General features: G+C 41.1%; 1 protein-coding gene across 1 annotated transcript in view; it reads left to right on the forward strand.

Moving 5' to 3' along the window:
* dcc (DCC netrin 1 receptor) overlaps nucleotides 1-17415 on the forward strand; it is a gene marked incomplete at its 5' end in the record, with an annotated part of 787692 nt that overhangs the window by 480604 nt on the left and 289673 nt on the right. The window contains one exon of the mRNA XM_067983624.1: nucleotides 9029-9177. Within this exon, the coding sequence (XP_067839725.1) occupies nucleotides 9029-9177 (149 nt within the window). The remainder of the gene's footprint in view (nucleotides 1-9028; nucleotides 9178-17415) is intronic.

The following is a 17415-nucleotide window of genomic DNA, read 5'->3' on the forward strand; positions in this document are numbered from 1 at the left end:
GTGTGACCAACTCACTAAACGTGCTATCCACGACGTTCTCAGCATCGCAAATGCTCCTTAATGAATCCATCCGCAGCTCCAGTGCCGCAATGCGGTTTGTCAGTAGCTGCAGCTGGATACATTTCCCGCACACATGGTCGTCAGGGACACCGGAAGGGTCCCTGATTTCCCACATAGAGCAGGAAGAGCATAACACGGGGCTGGGCTGTCCTGACATGACTTACCCTTTAACTAATTAATTCAAATTAAATGAATCCCACCAATTTCACTTCAATTAAAAGGTATACTCAAGGGCCCTTGCTGAACAGCAGTCCCCCACTACACAACAGAGACCCTAGAATCCACAAACTCTAACCTTAGACAAATTCAGCAGGAAAATACTCACCAGCCAATCACTTACCTCTTCCTTGGTGACGTCCCACTTGGATTACTTTTTGCTTCTTATTTATCTTAGGTCCAGGAGTTAAGTCCCTGTGATGTCGCACAGTAGTTGTCTCTTGGTGCAGGTCTGCTGCTGCTTTTATTCCACAATCTCAGTCTTCTACTCACAGGTCCACTCTGCAGGAAAAGTTTGGAAAAGCAAGGCAAAGCAGCACCTCCTTCCCCCAACTCCCACACTTACCGAACTCTCAGCACACTGTGTAGTATCCGCACACCGTGCAGTCTGCACTGACAGGCCCCTGTATTTCTACAGTTGAGACTCAGATGAGTCAGGCCTGCCCCACCTTCAAGTACCAGTTGAATCTAGCTAACCAATTAACTTGCGACAGCAGCTCTCTGCTGAAACCTGACAGAAACTTAGAAATTTAAACTTTTAAATTGACCTTAAACAGTTGAAGCAATATGCACTAGATTTAGAGAGATTAACCCTTAAACTCCCACACTTACCGAACTCTCAGCACACTGTGTAATATCCGCACACCGTGAGCCTTGACAGAGACTGCAGCAATTCAAGCACCACTGCCTTCTCAGGGCAACTATGGATGGACAATAAATGCTGGCCTTGCCACTGACGCCCACATCCCAAAAATGAAACAAAACACCAACATGGCTGAGAAGGTGGGCATGTGACCCACTCCCAGGCCTTTGGTAATTCTATTCTGAAGCCTCCCACTCCCTCTAGTGTTCCATCCCTCCCTGTGGATAATCGCCAGGCTTCCATTCTGAACTTTCTGATAGTAATGCAGTTGTAACATTGATTAGTAAAATAATAGAATCAGAATGGTTATAACACGGAAGGAGGCCATTCAGCCCATCGAGTCTGTGCCAGCTCTCTGCAAGAGCAAACCAGCAAGTCCCACTCCCCTGTCCTATCCCCATAGCCCTGCAATTTTTTGCCCCTTCAAGTACTTATCCATTTTCTTTTTGAAAGTCACGATTGAATCACGATCTAATCACTAAACCATTTGTCCATAAGGATCATTTGCTTTCATAACAGTCACTGCACTGCAACAGCAATTCATTATTTGAAAGCACTTTGAGGTATTTTGATATGATGAGGCATGAAATAAATGCAAGTATTTATATCCAAGCCTCGTCTTGTCCTCATCCAATGCCCACAAGGGCATTTTCCAGGAGGTGGCAATCAGCAGTGGGGGCTGAATTTCTTTTTCCTAGCCCAGGAGCAATGAGGCTAATTGTAGTGTTTTGCAGCTAACTCAGCACAGACCGTCGAACCTGGGACTTTCTTAGTTTGTATGTTTTAATGCATTTACCCATTAGGTTACCAGAAAACTTGTGCATTGAAGCAGTTCCTGATATTATGAAGTACATTTGATAAGATACATAAAGGAATCTGATTGATGGACCTTCACTTGTTTCATTCGCCTATTCTTATAAAGTATCAAAACATGCAAGGACCCTAAAAATGTACTTTACAGTATAAATCCTGCAAAATGAAAGCAACAATAGGCCTAGAAGTTACATTTTTGTCTCTCAACTTGTCCATGCTGGTTTGACCCATTATGGTTAAGCTGCAAACATGAGTAAATGTTGTTCAAAGCTCCTTGCATACACTAGTTCAAAAACCAGGTAAACGTTTGATGGCCGAAGTCTAGTTTGTGTTGAATAGGACTGACAAGATAATCCCAACCAAGCGTGGTGTGTCGAATATCCCTGTCTCCTGGCTCAGCATGGATAGAGTGGAATGCTGATGAGGATAAAGGCTTCATTTTTTTGTTGTAGCTTTTTGCTTGCTCGGGTATCCAATCTAAAAGACTCATTGTGCTCTAATCCCACTAGTGCCCCCATCGATTATGTTATTACCACAATTTCTTACAGTATAAATTCTAAGCACCTAATCTCTGTATGTGACTGTAATCCATTTTAATGCTGTATAATTTCCGTTAAAATGATTGCCCATACAAGCAGGTAGGATCAGATGCCAATGAACCATATGGAAATGCAGAAAAGTGCACACAGTCTGTCTCTTTAATCAGTTTAAGAGCTCATGGCAAGATCCCTCTTTTTGAAATAATCATCTGAAGTATAGGAATCTGGATTTCTATGAAGGCTTTGTATCTCGAGATTAAAATGTTCTGCCATGATTTCTCTGGCTTGTATATGGGCTCTAGTTTTTTTTTCAATACTTAAGATAAGATTGAACACCCTATCTGATTACTTCAGTCTAATCTCTCCATTCCACATGAGGTGACTTTGTGAAATATTGTCAAGTCTTAAAGATGCTATCAGGACTTAGCCAAGCAATGCAGAACATTAAAGTAGAAACCATTCTTGGCTTAAAGGGGCATGGTCTTCATGAAAAAAAAAACATTTTTTCCACCTCCTCTCCTGAAGATGCTGATGTTGTTTGGGTCTGGTTCCAATAGTAGCTCTCTGATACTTCACTCAAGTGGTTATTCTTCATCAATGAGCCTAGGCAGTTAAGGGTAGATTTCCGAAACTAGGGTCCTGAATCCGAAACTAGGGTCCTGAATCTAAATAAAGGAAATTACAAAAGTATGAGGTGTGAGTTGGCTAGGATAGATTGGGGAACTTTACTAAAAGGGATGACGGTGGATAGGCAATGGCTAGTTTTTAAAGAACGTGTTCAGGAATTACAACAATTATTCATTCCTGTCTGGCACAAAAATCAAACAGGAAAGGTGGCTCAACCATGGCTTACAAAAGAAATTAGGGATAGTATTAGATCCAAAGAGGAGACATATAAAATTGCCAGAAAAAGCGGCAAGCCTGAGGATTGGGAACAGTTCAGAATTCAGCAAAGGAGGACAAAGAGATTGATTAAGAGGAGAAAAATAGAGTATGAGAGTAAATGAGCAGGGAACATAAAAACTGACTGTAAAAGCTTCTATAAATATGTCAAGAGAAAAAGATTAGTGAAGACAAATTTAGGTCCCTTACAGTCAGAAATGGGGAAAATTATAATGGGGAACAAAGAAATGGCAGAACAATTAAACACATACTTTGGTTCTGTCTTCACAAAGGAGGACACAAATAACCTCCCGGAAATGTTAGGGAACCAAAGGTCTAGTGAGAGAGAAGAACTGAAGGAAACCAGTATTAGTAAAAAAATAGTGTGAGGGAAATTAATGGGGCTAAAGGCTGACAAATCCCCAGGGCCTGATAATCTACATCCCAGAGTACTAAAGGAAGAGGCCATGGAAATAGTGGATGCATTGGTGATCATCTTCCAAAATTCTATAGACTCTGGAACAGTTCCTACAGATTGGAGGGTGGCAAATGTAACCCCACTATTTAAAAAAGGAGGGAGAGAAAAAACAGGGAATTACAGACCAGTTAGCCTAACATCAATAGTGAGGAAAATGCTAGAGTCTATTATGAAAGATGTGATAACAGAACACTTGGAGGGCATTAACGTGATTGGACAAAGTCAGCATGGGTTTATGAAAGGGAAATCATGCTTAACAAATCTACTGGAGTTTTTTGGTGATGTAACTATTAGAATAGATAGGGGAGAACCAGTGGATGTGGTGTATTTGGATTTTCAGAAGGCTTTTGATAAGGTCCCACACAAGAGGTTAGTGTGCAAAATCAAAGCACATGGGATTGGGGGGAATATACTGGCATGGATTGAGAATTGGTTGACAGTCAGGGAACAGAGAGTAGGAATAAATGGGGTCTTTTTGGCAGGCAGTGACTAGTGGGGTACCGCAGGGATCAGTGCTTGGACCCCAACTATTCGCAATATTTTTTTTTATTATTCGTTCATGGGATGTGGGTGTCGCTGGCGAGGAAGTATTTCCTAACTTCTCTTCTGAGTGGCCTGGCGCTGATTTTAAGGTTATGTCCCCTTGTCCTAGACTCCCACACAAGCGGAAAAAGTTTCTCTCTAACTACTCTATCAATTCCTTTCAAAATCCTAAAACCCTCAATCAAATCACCCCTTAATCTTCTATATTCCAGGGAATACAAGCCTAGTTTATGTAATCCCGCCTCATAATTTAACCCTTGGAGCCCTGGTAACATTCTAGTGAATCTGCGCTGCACTCCTTCCAAGGCCAATATATCCTTTCTAAGGTGCGGTGCCTAGAACTGTACACAGGTCTAAACAGGGCTTTATATTCTCGGCCTGTAGTTATAAAGGCTAGCATTCCATTAGACTTCTTGATTATTTTTTGTACCTGACTACTACATTTTAGTGATCTGTGTACATGGACTCCTAAATCTCTTTGGACTTCCACTGTTCCTGGCTTTTCACCTTTTAAAAAATACTCGGATCTATCCTTTTTTGGTCCATAATGGATGATCTCACATTTACCTGCATTGAAATCCACCTGTGACAGTTTTGCCCACTCACTTTAATCTATCAATGTCTCTCTGTAATTTTATGCTCCCATCTACACTACTTACAATGACACCTATCTTTGTGTCAATGGCATACTTAGATATATGGCTCTATATTGTGTTATCTAAGTCATTAATAAATATAGTGAATAGTTGAGGCCCCAGAACAGATCCTTGTGGGACACCACTAGTCACTTCCTTCCAATTTGAGACAATACCCATTATCCCTACTCTCTGTCTTCTACCACATAACCAATCACTTGTTCTAACTGGCATATATGCGCTCTCACAAAAATTGCAGCACAGACCCTCCCCCTTACCGTTTTAAATTACTGGTATGAGATTTAAAATGGAAGAATAGTATCATACTTCCGAGATAAAACAACTGTTATGAGAAGTAAGGGGGAGTTGGTGGGGGGAACAGTATCCCATCTTAGGTACAAGAAAGAAAAGTAACCCAACCATAACCATCTCAAAACAAAGCAGGGAAAATCCCAAACCGTCCTGCCAGCCACCTGTCCGCCTGGGCTATCCCTCACCATTAACGATGACACTTAAAAATGTAATGTTGTCCGAATACGTCCAACCATGCCAGCAGAGTTAATGGATTAACCTATACATCTGCAAGTACCACGTGAACAAAATGTAGAACACCACCAATCTGAAACCCAATGTCAAACTGGGAAAACTAAAGAAAAAAGAATAGTTTTTGGCTGAAATGGTGTACTGTTCCTAGAATATATAACAAAAGATGACGTTCCCAAGCAATAATACAGCCGGATTTAGTCGCTGATGAAGAATATTTGAGGTTAATTCTGCATCGGTGACCCATTAGCTCTCATGGGAGGATGCCATATTGCTAATTTACAAGGCTGAACTCTTGATAACAGCCTTGGCCCCCACTTTCTTGCTCTAACTGGGTGAGTTTCACAACTCATTGTGTAGACTAAGAATAACCATTGCTCTGTTATTGGCAAGGTTGTTGGCAACTTGGAAATTGGCTGGTACTAGGCCTGGGAAAGTGTGCAGTCTGCCACTCAGAACACCGCTGATCTAAAAATATCTCTGGTGACATCCTTATCTGCTTCCCATCTTCTCTGGATCGGGACTCGCCCCCAAAAAAAGAAGGGAAAAAATGTAGAACAAATATAAAGAAGCAAATTTTCGGCATTATAAATTCCGAGCCCCAAATTCTGTACTTAAAGCATTAAATCACTGGGAACTGGGATTCAGACATTCTTTTAAAAAATGAACAGGATGTTTTAATTCCAAAAAAAACATAATTCAAAATGATGCAAGGCGGTGATAAGAATTAATTTAATTTGTGCTAATGTGTCTGAAAATGTTGATTTAGTCAGGATTATATTACAAAAAAAATTTAATACTTCTTAAAATTACTTCATAAAGACTGTGATTAATACATCAGAAAGGGGCTAAAAAGATCAGTTACAGTTTAGCGCAGATCTTCCACATCTGCTTAAAATGTAAAATTTCACTAACATACTGGGGATTGATGCTCTTATTGGCTGAATAATGAGATTGGGGACTGTAAATCCTGTTTATAATTTTCATTTTCACACTTTTGAAAAGAGCCTGTTGTGGCGGCTAGGCAGCGAGGCTTCCATTAATTCACACTTAATTCAGCTTGCCTGTACTGCGGGGTCCAGTATTTCAATAGCTCATTACTATTCCAGCTGATAATCTTATTAACATCCAAAGTGCACTGCATTGAATAAAGTGCATGCTGCTAGAAATTAGCCTTTCCAGTAATACTAACAATGTGGCATAGAGAAACCATGACATGAGCCGAATGAATGTCTCATTGAAAATTCATACGTGTTTTAGTCACAAATCTATTTCTCTCATTATGCTGATTTGGACTGATTACTTGCATGCCTAATCCTTTAGAATTTGTTTGAATTTTTTTTCTGATCCTGCTTTTATAGAATCAACGTTACACATTAAATCAAAGTTTTATGTTTGCTACATTGCATTTTTTTCTCTCTGTATTCAATTTTCTCACCATTTCCTCAATCCTGCTAGTTTTTCAATATTTCTCACTCATCAAAGTGCTTACTGGGAAAGCTGCTTCTTGGTGTGACAGAATAACATAACCAGTGGAAAAAATGGTATTCATTTTGCCATTTATTCATTCGTATGTAGACTAACTCAATTGACTGAGCATGTTTGATTGCCAATTTCTAGTTGTAAAAAAGCAAAATACCCTAGCCGAAAAGGGTGTCATTCTCCTTATTTTTTGGCTGTAAGACACAATATGAAATGAGTTTGAAAAGTTTCAACCCAGTTCCCAGTGGTCAAGGACCAAAGGCATTACATTACACCCAATTTTACACTAATTGGCACTACATTGGCAATCAGAAAGGCCGGAGGATGGCAGCTGTGAGAAATGGACACATGCCATTCTGTTGGAGTGGGAGGTGCTCTTCTGGGGTTGGGAGTGAGGCATGTTTAATTTATATCCGTTCATGGGATATGGGCATCGCTGGCAAGGCCAGCATTTTTTGCCCATCCCTAATTGCCCTTCAAAGGTGATGGTGAGCCGCCTTCTTGAACCGCTGCAGTCCGTGTGGTGAAGGTTCTCCCACAGTACTGTTGGGTGGGGATTTCCAGGATTTTGACCCAGCGACAATGAAGGAACGGCGATATACTTCCAAGTCGGGATGATGTGAGACTTGGAGGGGAACATGCAGGTGGTGTTGTTCCCACGTGCCTGCTGCCCCTGTCCTTCTAGGTGGTAGAGGTCACAGGTTTGGGAAGTGCTGTCGAAGAAGCCTTGGTGAGTTGCTGCAGTGCATCCTGTGGATGGTACACACTGCAGCCACGGTGTGCCGGTGGTGAAGGGAGTGAATGTTTAGGGTGGTGGATGGGGTGCCAATCAAGTGGGCTGCTTTGTCCTGGATGGTGTCGAGCTTCTTGAGTGTTGTTGGAGCTGCACTCATCCAGGCAAGTGGAGAGTATTCCATCACACTCCTGACTTGTGCCTTGTAGATGGTGGAAAGGCTTTGAGGAGTCAGGAGGTGAATCACTCACCACAGAATACCCAGCCTCTGACCTACTCTCGTAGCTACAGTATTTATGTGGCTGGTCCAGTTAAGTTTCTGGTCAATGGTGACCCCCAGGATGTTGATGGTGGGGCATTCAGCGATGGTAATGCCATTGAATGTCAAGAGGAGGTGGTTTGACTCTCTCTTGTTGGAGATGGTCATTGCCTGGCACTTGTCTGGCACGAATGTTACTTGCAACTTATCAGCCCAAGCCTGGATGTTGTCCAGGTCTTGCTGTATGTGGGCACGGACTGCTTCATTATCTGAGGGGTTGCGAATGGAACTGAACATTGTGCAATCATCAGTGAACGTCCCCATTTCTGACCTTATGATGGAGGGAAGGTCATTGATGAAGCAGCTGAAGATGGTTGGGCCTAGGACACTGCCTTGAGGAACTCCTGCAGCAATGTCCTGGGGCTGAGATGATTGGCCTCCAACAACCACTACCATCTTCCTATATGCTAAGTATGACTCCAGCCACTGGAGAGTTTTCCCCCTGATTCCCATTGACTTCGATTTTACTAGGGCTCCTTGGTGCCACACTCGGTCAAATGCTGCCTTGATGTCAAGGGCAGTCACTCTCACCTCACCTCTGGAATTCAGTTCTTTTGTCCATGTTTGGACCAAGGCTGTAATGAGGTCTGGAGCTGAGTGGTCTTGGCGGAACCCAAACTGAGCATCGGTGAGCAGGTTATTGGTGAGTAAGTATCGCTTGATAGCACTGTCGACGACACCTTCCATCACTTTGCTGATGATTTAGAGTCGACTGATGGGGCGGTAATTGGCCAAATTGTTGGGGCAGAAGAGAGGGAATTTGCTTTTCATCAGAGCGAATCATGTGTATGATCCCTTCTATTAATGTGCAGAATACATCATTTCCTGAGTAAACCTGTTTGTCAGACATCCATTGTAGGGATGATGAAAGATAAACGAAAAACTGTGAATGCTTGAAATCTGAAGTAAAAACAGAAAATATTTGAAATATACAGCAGGTTAATCTCATCTCAGAGAGCGAAAGAGAGAGACAGGGGTTAACATTCCAGGTGGGAACCTTCATCAGAAATCCAGAATACCTGAAATATTTACTTATCTTTCTTTTTCCAGATACCAATCAACTTGTGCATTCTGTAATTTTAAAAAAAATGCACTGTGGTGTTGTTCCTCTGTATATCTAATATTTTTTCTACATTAAACAGTGCAAGTTCCTGGACCAGCAGAAAATTTTAAAGTTGCCTCCACCTCACCGACCTCCATTTTAGCCTCCTGGGACCCCCCTGCATTTGCAAATAGTCCAATCCAAGGCTACAGGCTGTTTTGGATAGAGGTCACTGGCAGAAAAGAACAGGTGAGCTAATGTGACAGCAGAATCTGTACCTTATTTTCATCGAGTTGAGACTTACATACTCACCTACTTTACTTGGTCATGTGATAGCTGACTGTCATTTTCAGCTTTAATAAAGCTTGACATCTTAAGGAGATTCTGGCTCCATTAACTGGTGTTGAACTAGGACCAATCAGGTTGCCACCGGTTTCCACCAAGATCTGCCATTTCAAGCTACTGAGATGTGGGGTATTGACGGAATCAGGAGGCTTGGTACCAAACCTTTGCATTTTAACCGTTGCAAGTGGGGGAGCTTGACAACCAACTCTACTTACTGAGGCAGTCTTTTTAATTTCTTAGTGAATTTACATGCTTATCAATGAGTATTAGTGCTGTGGAATAAATGCTTCTCAATTTTAGGCACCCAGTCTTAAAATCAAACTCTCAGGAATGATACAAACAGTTGTGCTGTTAAGCTCTCATCACTTCATCCGTCCTTATGATCTCTCTGAATGAGATTGCCAGTTAGTGTCAGTCAGTTTTGTGCTTGAGTCCATTCCCACTAGGAACTGGGTCAAGGTCACCAAGTACATTTCACAAAAGACTCTTAGTCAGAAACTGTGGGGAGAAAAAAAACTCTTATTCCATTGATCTGGGCTGGATTTTCAATAATTCCAATTTTCTCCTCTCTTGAAACCACCAACTCCATCTGATTTACGGTTTCAGGGATACTGGCTGCAGCCAAGTGACCATTCTTCATACATAAGCTGAGACAAGTCAATATCAGCGGGCTAATTGACTATGGGAAATGACACTCAAACTTAATCCTGTCCACACCCAGTGTCCAAAGACAAGGGCTTTACACCAGGGGGCCATTGAATAACCTCAGAAGTGAAAGCCATTTCTGGTCCCCACCCCCCCCAACCAAGCCCATGGCAGGAATATCGCTTATTGTACCTACTGCCATAGAGCTGAGATAATCTAACTCAGCACAGAGTCTGGATTGATTTGAACCTACATTCCAGAGGAGAGAGGGTAGTATGCTAAACCAGCACTGTTTTTAGGAAAACATTTTTGGCTAACTTTGGACTGTAATTTCCTTGGAGCTGCTGCCGTAACTTCCCCGCAGGTGCGGTAGAAACCCCATTTATACGCGTAAACAAGGTATCCGCTGCAATTCCGACAGAGATATAACAGCAGAGCAGGAGCAGCTCTGAGGAAGATTCCTGGCCTTTGTTTTTCCATGCAAAACAATTTGGCACAATTCATGTCAAAACACAATATTACATTACGTACAACATAATGTGAATGAAAATGTTTTTTTCTTCTCCCAGATAATAAGATCTTTAAAATAACCAAAAATTTTTAAATAACTAGAAATTCAAAATCTATCATAACTTTGTACTAAATTATATAAATTAGTTGTTAATTAAATTATTGAGTTATAAATTGCTTTTAATTGGATATTAATTTTGCTTAAGCTTGATTTAAACATTTTATAATGTTAACAGTCAAACTGTATACAAATGCTGCATTTATAACATGATGTATGTTTGCTGCTCTATGATCTACAAAACAACAGGAGGATTATAGGCCTGATTATTATTCCCCCAACACCTCTCCCTCCCCCAGTGGGGGGAACGTTCAGAGGAATGCGATTAGGATGACTGGGGGGAGGCGATCCCGCCCCCCCCCCCACATCTTGCCTGAAATAAGGCACGGAAAGATCGCCCGCCCCAGTGTAGCAGGGGAATAATTTAAATGACCAAGTCTATACTGATAGGAGTGCTCCTCCTGGCCTCACAAGGATATCTTGGGTCCTGATTGTGGACTTTACTAATCCCCCCCCCCCTTCCTCACTTACCATTCCTGTGGGTCTCCGATGGCAGCCTGACCCCCTCTAATTTTCACTGGCGGTGACATCATTCTCACCAGCTTTGAGCGGGAGTCAGCATTGGAGCATGCTAATAAGCCCACGAGTTAAAATCTCCCGCGCCTCAAGCTCTGGGGGATGACGGGGAGCCAAGCGGATTGCTGCCCGCTTCAACACCACACCCCTGATTCCCGGCCCAAGTTAAAATCGGGGGTTATATTTCAGAATATCTTTCATTATTCAAGAAAGGAGGGAGAGAGGAAACAGGGAACAACAGGCCAGTTAGCCTGTCATCAGTCATCGGGAAAATGCTGCAATCCATTATTAAGGAAGTGGTAACAGGGCACTTAGAAAATCATAATATGATTAGGCAGAGTCAGCATGGTTTTATGAAAGGGAAATCATGCTTGACAAACTTATTAGAGTTTTTTGAGGATGTAACCAGCAGGGTAGATAAAGGGGAACAGTGGATGTAGTATATTTGAATTTTCAAAAGGCATTCGATAAGGTGCCACATAAAAGGTTGTTACGCAAGATAAGGGCTGATGGGGTTGGGGGTAAGATATTAGCATGGATAGAGGATTGGGTAATGGACAGAAAACAGAGAACTGGGAAAAACAGGTCATTTTCAGGTTGGCAGGCTGTAACTAGTGGGGCGCCATAAGGATCAGTGCTTGGGCCTCAGCTATTTACAATCTATATTAATGACTTAGATGAAGGGACTGAGTGTAATGTATCCAAATTTGCTGATGATACAAAGCTAGGTGGGAAGTAAGCTGTGAGGAGGACACAGAGTCGGCAAAGGGATATAGACAGATTAAGTGAGTGGGCAAGAAGGTGGCAGATGGAGTATAATGTGGGGAAATGTGAGGTTATTCACTTTGGTAGATAGAATAGCAAAACAGAATATTTTTTAAATGGTGAGAAACTATTAAATGTTGGTGTTCAGAGAGATTTGGGTGTCCTTGTACAAGAAACACAAGAAGTTTAGATGCAGGTACAGCAGGTAATTAGGAAAGCAAATGGCATATTGGCCTTTATTGCAAGGGGGTTGGAGTACAAGAGTAAGGAAGTCTTACTACAATTGTACAGGGCTTTGGTGATTCCACACCTGGAGTACTGTGTACAGTTTTGGTCCCCTTATTTAAGGAAGGATATACTTGCCTTAGAGGCCGTGCAACGAAGGTTCACTAGATTGATTCCTGGGATGAGAGGTTTGTCCTATGAGGAGAGATTGAGTAGAATGATCTTATACTCTCCAGAGTTTAGAAGAATGAGAGGTGATCTCATTGAAACATATAAGATTCTGAGGAGGCTTGACAGGGTGGTAGATGTTTTTTTTCCCTTGGCTGGAGAGTCTAGAACTAAGGGGTATAGTCATAGGATAAGGGGTCGTCCATTTAATACTGAGACGAGGAGGAATTTCTTCACTCAAAGGGTTGTAAATCTTTGGAATTCTCTACCCCAGAGATCTATGAATACTAAGTTGTTGAGTATATTCAAGACTGAAATAGATAGATTTTTGGACTCAAGGGGAAATCAAAGGATATGAGGATCAGGTGGGAAAGCGGAGCCATGATCCTATTGAATGGTGGAGCAGGCTCGAGGGGCCGTATGGCCTACTCCTGCTCCTATTTCTTATGTTATTATTATAGTTAAGAGCAGATGAGAAAGTTCTTCCGATGACATATTGGATAGATGCACAACCATGTATAAAAAAAGTTGGCATGGTGTGGGGTGGAAAGTGAGGGACAATTCCTCCCAAATGGACCCCAAAAAAAGACTCAGAGGGACATTTGCCCATTATACCCTTACATTGGTTGCAGCTGTGTTAGTGGGTAAATGTTACAGAATCGTTCAGGCCAGAAGGTTTAATTTTCCATCTTGACATGTGCTGAGTTACCTGACTTCAGATGCAACAGCCATCGGGACAACTAGAATTGGCCGTGGTGCACCTGGGAAAATTACACATGTTCCCGTCTCCAACTTGTCTCACTCACCCAGTTGCAAATAAAACATAACATAAAATGGAGAAAAATATCAATAATTTTAAGAATGATTTCACTACTCAGGGCCTAAGTCCATTTTTATAACGAAAAGAAAATCCGTCCATATAAATATAGGCACCTATTATAGGCATCCAAATCTTGTTTGCAGTCTTGTTGCCAGAAGGAAGAGATGTGGAAAATAGATATCCAGCAGCACATTACTTAGGAGGAAACTGTAATTTAGAATCTGGTGTAATAAGATGTGTAATCCAGGCAAAATATTAATAGAAACCTGCAGGTAACACTAAACAATACCAGAAATGTTACTGGCATATTAATTACCAGTTAGCTATTGTGAACAGACAATGCAGAAATTATCTCGAGGCTACTGAAGCCCATTAATGGAAATGATTGTGATTATAAAAAGTGTGGGCAGCCGCGTGTGCAGACAATTATTTACCAAGATAACTGAAAGACTCAGCACTGGATCTTTTAAATTATGGTCCACAAGATATCTTCTTCTACTAAATCTCTTTCTGCTGTCTCTTAGACACTTCCCTCTGGTTGAGATCAGTTAACTCATGACAGACCATGGGTCAAATCTTGGATCTTCCTGGTGTGGATAATAATATGGTGCATTTACTAATTGAGTCAGTAACACTTGTGGTATTCTTTATCGCTAGCTGTGGCTTACCTTCCAAGTAATGTGCTGAAGAATTTCTGTATTCTATACCTTACCCTTCTGGCAGCAGGACCACAAGCAAGAAACCAATTCGCACCAACGCTACACTTGTAGTGTAAATGCACGCTTTGATTACATAGAATGTACAGCACAGAAGTAGGCCATTTGGCCCAACTGGTCCATGCTGGTGTTTGTGCTCCACATGAGTCTCCTCCCACCCTACTTCATCTAACCCTATCAACATATCCTTCTATTCCTTTCTCCCTCATGTTCCTTTCTCCCTCTAGCTTCCACTTAAATGCATCTATGCTAATTGCCTTAACTACTCCTTGTGGTAGTGAGTTCCACATTCTAACCACTCTCTGGGTGAAGAAGTTTCAACTGAATTCCCTACTGGATTTATTAGTGACCATCTTATAATTATGACTCTTAGAAATCAAATAATACAAATTCTTTTTTTTTAATTTCAAATTTAATTTTTTGTGGGGAGGGGCGAGTTTAAAAATGTTTGCAATTCAAAGCAGCATTTCACTGCAGAAGAAAGCATCTTCGCATTGTTGTCAAATAACAAACGGCAAGAAATCATTTCCTTTGTAAAGAGAACTCGAACACAGAAAAACAAACCAGTGCCCAAAACTCCTGAAGGGGTGGGGTCAGTGTCATTCACATTAATGTCCAATTCAGGGTCTCAAAGGAAAAAAATAAAGGTGGTCTTTACCGGTAGTTATTGATCATAAGCAGAGCGGCTGATTTAAGTTGACTCAATAAGTTAAATTCAGCTTTTATTACATGGCATCTTGGGGGATACAATTCCTCAATTCTGTCCATTTGTCCATGAGAAAGGTAAATCAGTGGCTTTGATCAGGAAAATAAATTAGTAGCATTTAATTGAGGAAATAATTCAGGGGCATGTGGTGGTGGAGTTGCTAAGTGAACTGATCACTGTGGAACCAAGCCACACAAGCCAGGATGGTCCCAGGTTTCATCCTGGTCTGTGCTGTTAGCTAATCTTAGCCATGGTGACAGTTATGGCGATACAATTGGCACAGTGTCCCGATGCTAGTGAGAGGAACTAATCAAAGAAAGAATTCTATGTAATCAACTAAAGAAAAAGGCATGTACTAAGTATATAGTTAACAAAAGAGAATACAAAATGGTTAGGAAAGAAGTTAAAAAAAACAATTAGGAAGGCAAAGAGAAACTACAAAATTAAATTATCAAGGAATATAAAAAGAAATAGTAAAGTATTCTACAGACACGTGAATAACAAAATAAAAATCAGGATAGGGATAGGATAAAACCCCTGGTCCGGATGGATTGCATCTGCGCATATTAAAAGAAGTTAGGGAAGAGATAGCAGGGGCACTATTATATATATATATAAAAATTAATTAGAAAAGGCAATAGTGTCACAGGACTGGCGGACAGCTAATGTTATTCTTATTTTTAAAAAGGGAGATTGAACTAGTCCAGGGAACTGTAGACCAATTGGCTTAATATCAATGGTAGGAAAGATAATGGAATCCTTACTCAAAGATGTAATAGAAAAACATCTAGAAACCAAAAATATAATAAAGAATAGTCAGCACGGATTTCAAAAGGGAAGGTCATGCTTGACAACCTTATCGAATTCTTTGAAGAAGCAACAGAAAGAGTAGAAAAGGATAATGTAGTAGATATAATATTTGGATTTTCAAAAGGCCTTCGATAAGTTAGACTCATGACTAAGGTCAGAGCATGTGGAGTCAGGAGATAAGTAGCAGAATGGATAGCAAGCTGGCTAGAAAACAGAAAACAGAGAGTAGGGGTTAAAGGTAGTTACTCTGACTGGCAAAAGCTAGGAAGTGGTGTTCCTCAAGGATCAGTGCTGGGACCATTGTTGTTCATCATTTACATAAACGATTTAGACTCGGGAATCGAAACTACAATTTAAAAATTTGCGGACGACACCAAATGGGGTATGGTTAATACCGGGGAGGACCGTGACAAAATACTGGAAGACATTAATAAACTTGCAGAATGGGCGTGTAATTGGCAAATGAATTTCAATATAGATAAGTGTGAGGTGGTACATTTTGGTAGGAAGAATAAGGGGGCCACATACTGCTTGGAAAATAAGAATCTAAATGGAGTAGAGGAGCAGAGGGATCTGGGGGTATAGATCCACAAATCACTAAAAGGAGTGACACAGGTTAATAAGGCCATAAAAAAAGCAAACCAAGCAGTGGGTTTCGTTTCTAGTGGGATAGAATTGAAAAGCAGCGAAGTTATGTTAAACTTGTATAGAACCTTGGTTAGACCACACTTGCAGTACTGTGAACAGTTCTGTCCTCCATATTATAAAAAGGATATAGAGGCACTGGAGAAGGTGCAAAAAAGATTTACTAGAATGATACCAGAACTGAGACGTTATACCTATCAGGAAAGATTGAGCAGGCTGGGGCTCTTTTCTCTAGAAAAAAGACTGACAGGTGACCTGATAGAGATCTTTAAGATTATGAAAGGGTTTGATAGGGTAGATGTAGAGAAGATGTTTCCACTTGCTGTGGAGAGGAGAAACAGGGGACATAAATATAAGATAGTCACTAATAAATCCAATAGGGAATTCAGGAGAAACTTCTTTACAAGGAGTAGTTGAGGCAAATGGCATAGATGCATTTAAGGGGAAGCTAGATAAGCACATGAGGGAGAAAGGAATGGAAAGATATGCTGATAGGGAAAGATGAAGTAGGGAGGGAGGAGGCTCGTGTGGAGCATAAACACTGGCATGGACCTGTTGGGCCGAATGGCTTGCTTCTGTGCTGTACATTCTATGTAATTCTGTGAAACCCTGTTTCCTTTCCCAATCACAGACTGGTGACCCCTGTTGGAAAGTATGTCCAAGTCAATTGGCCATCACTGTTTGAACGAACATGAAGAATAAATATGTGAAACAAGGCACAGGAGGGTGGTGGTGCTTGTGGAATCGTACCCCAGTATGAATTGGGGCAAAAAAGTCATTCAAGAAATGGAGGATGGATTTGAGTACATTGCATCGATTGGAAATCATTGTTAGAACTCTGCTGAGACAACATTAGTGCTGCAATTGGCTCTTGTGGCATTGAGCAGCTCTTGGTGCACTCAATTAGAAGGCTATTTTTAAAATTCTTATCTTGTCTCTCACATGGTTGTGCATGAAAATTCTTTCCCTGCTGGTGCAGCCAACTTTGTTTGGTCTCGGTTTAACATTTGTATATATTTTTATTTTTTACTTAATTTAAATACAACCAGAAAAATAAACAGCACACAATCTGATCTGATCGTAATAATGAACTCCAACACATACTTCGTTTTTAGCATACTAGTGTTCAGTTTAGCACTGATGCAGAAATAATTGCTGTTTTGGTAAATACCCGCAAACACTTCTTTTCCCCTGAACAAATCATAACTCTCTACAAAGCCCAAGTCCATACAAGACTCAAGTACTGCTCCCATATCTGAAGAGACTATTTTGGCACATTTTGTGCTCCTGAACAGGATACAAGAAAAAGCTTGTTGTCTCATAGCCAATCCTCTCTCAATTCTAGCGACCAAGTTCTGTGTCTCCATTGCATTTCTTAGCTTTCTATATTGTGTTGGAGCCGCTATAGTCAAAGCTGCTCTGCTTTTTCTGCCTAAGCTGTAAATACACAATTCTACACATTTTTCCCCCTCCCTGTTAGTTTGGCTCAGTTGATAAC

This window comes from Heptranchias perlo, chromosome 1 (assembly GCF_035084215.1).
Source record: "Heptranchias perlo isolate sHepPer1 chromosome 1, sHepPer1.hap1, whole genome shotgun sequence".
Classification (NCBI taxonomy): Eukaryota; Metazoa; Chordata; class Chondrichthyes; order Hexanchiformes; family Hexanchidae; genus Heptranchias; species Heptranchias perlo.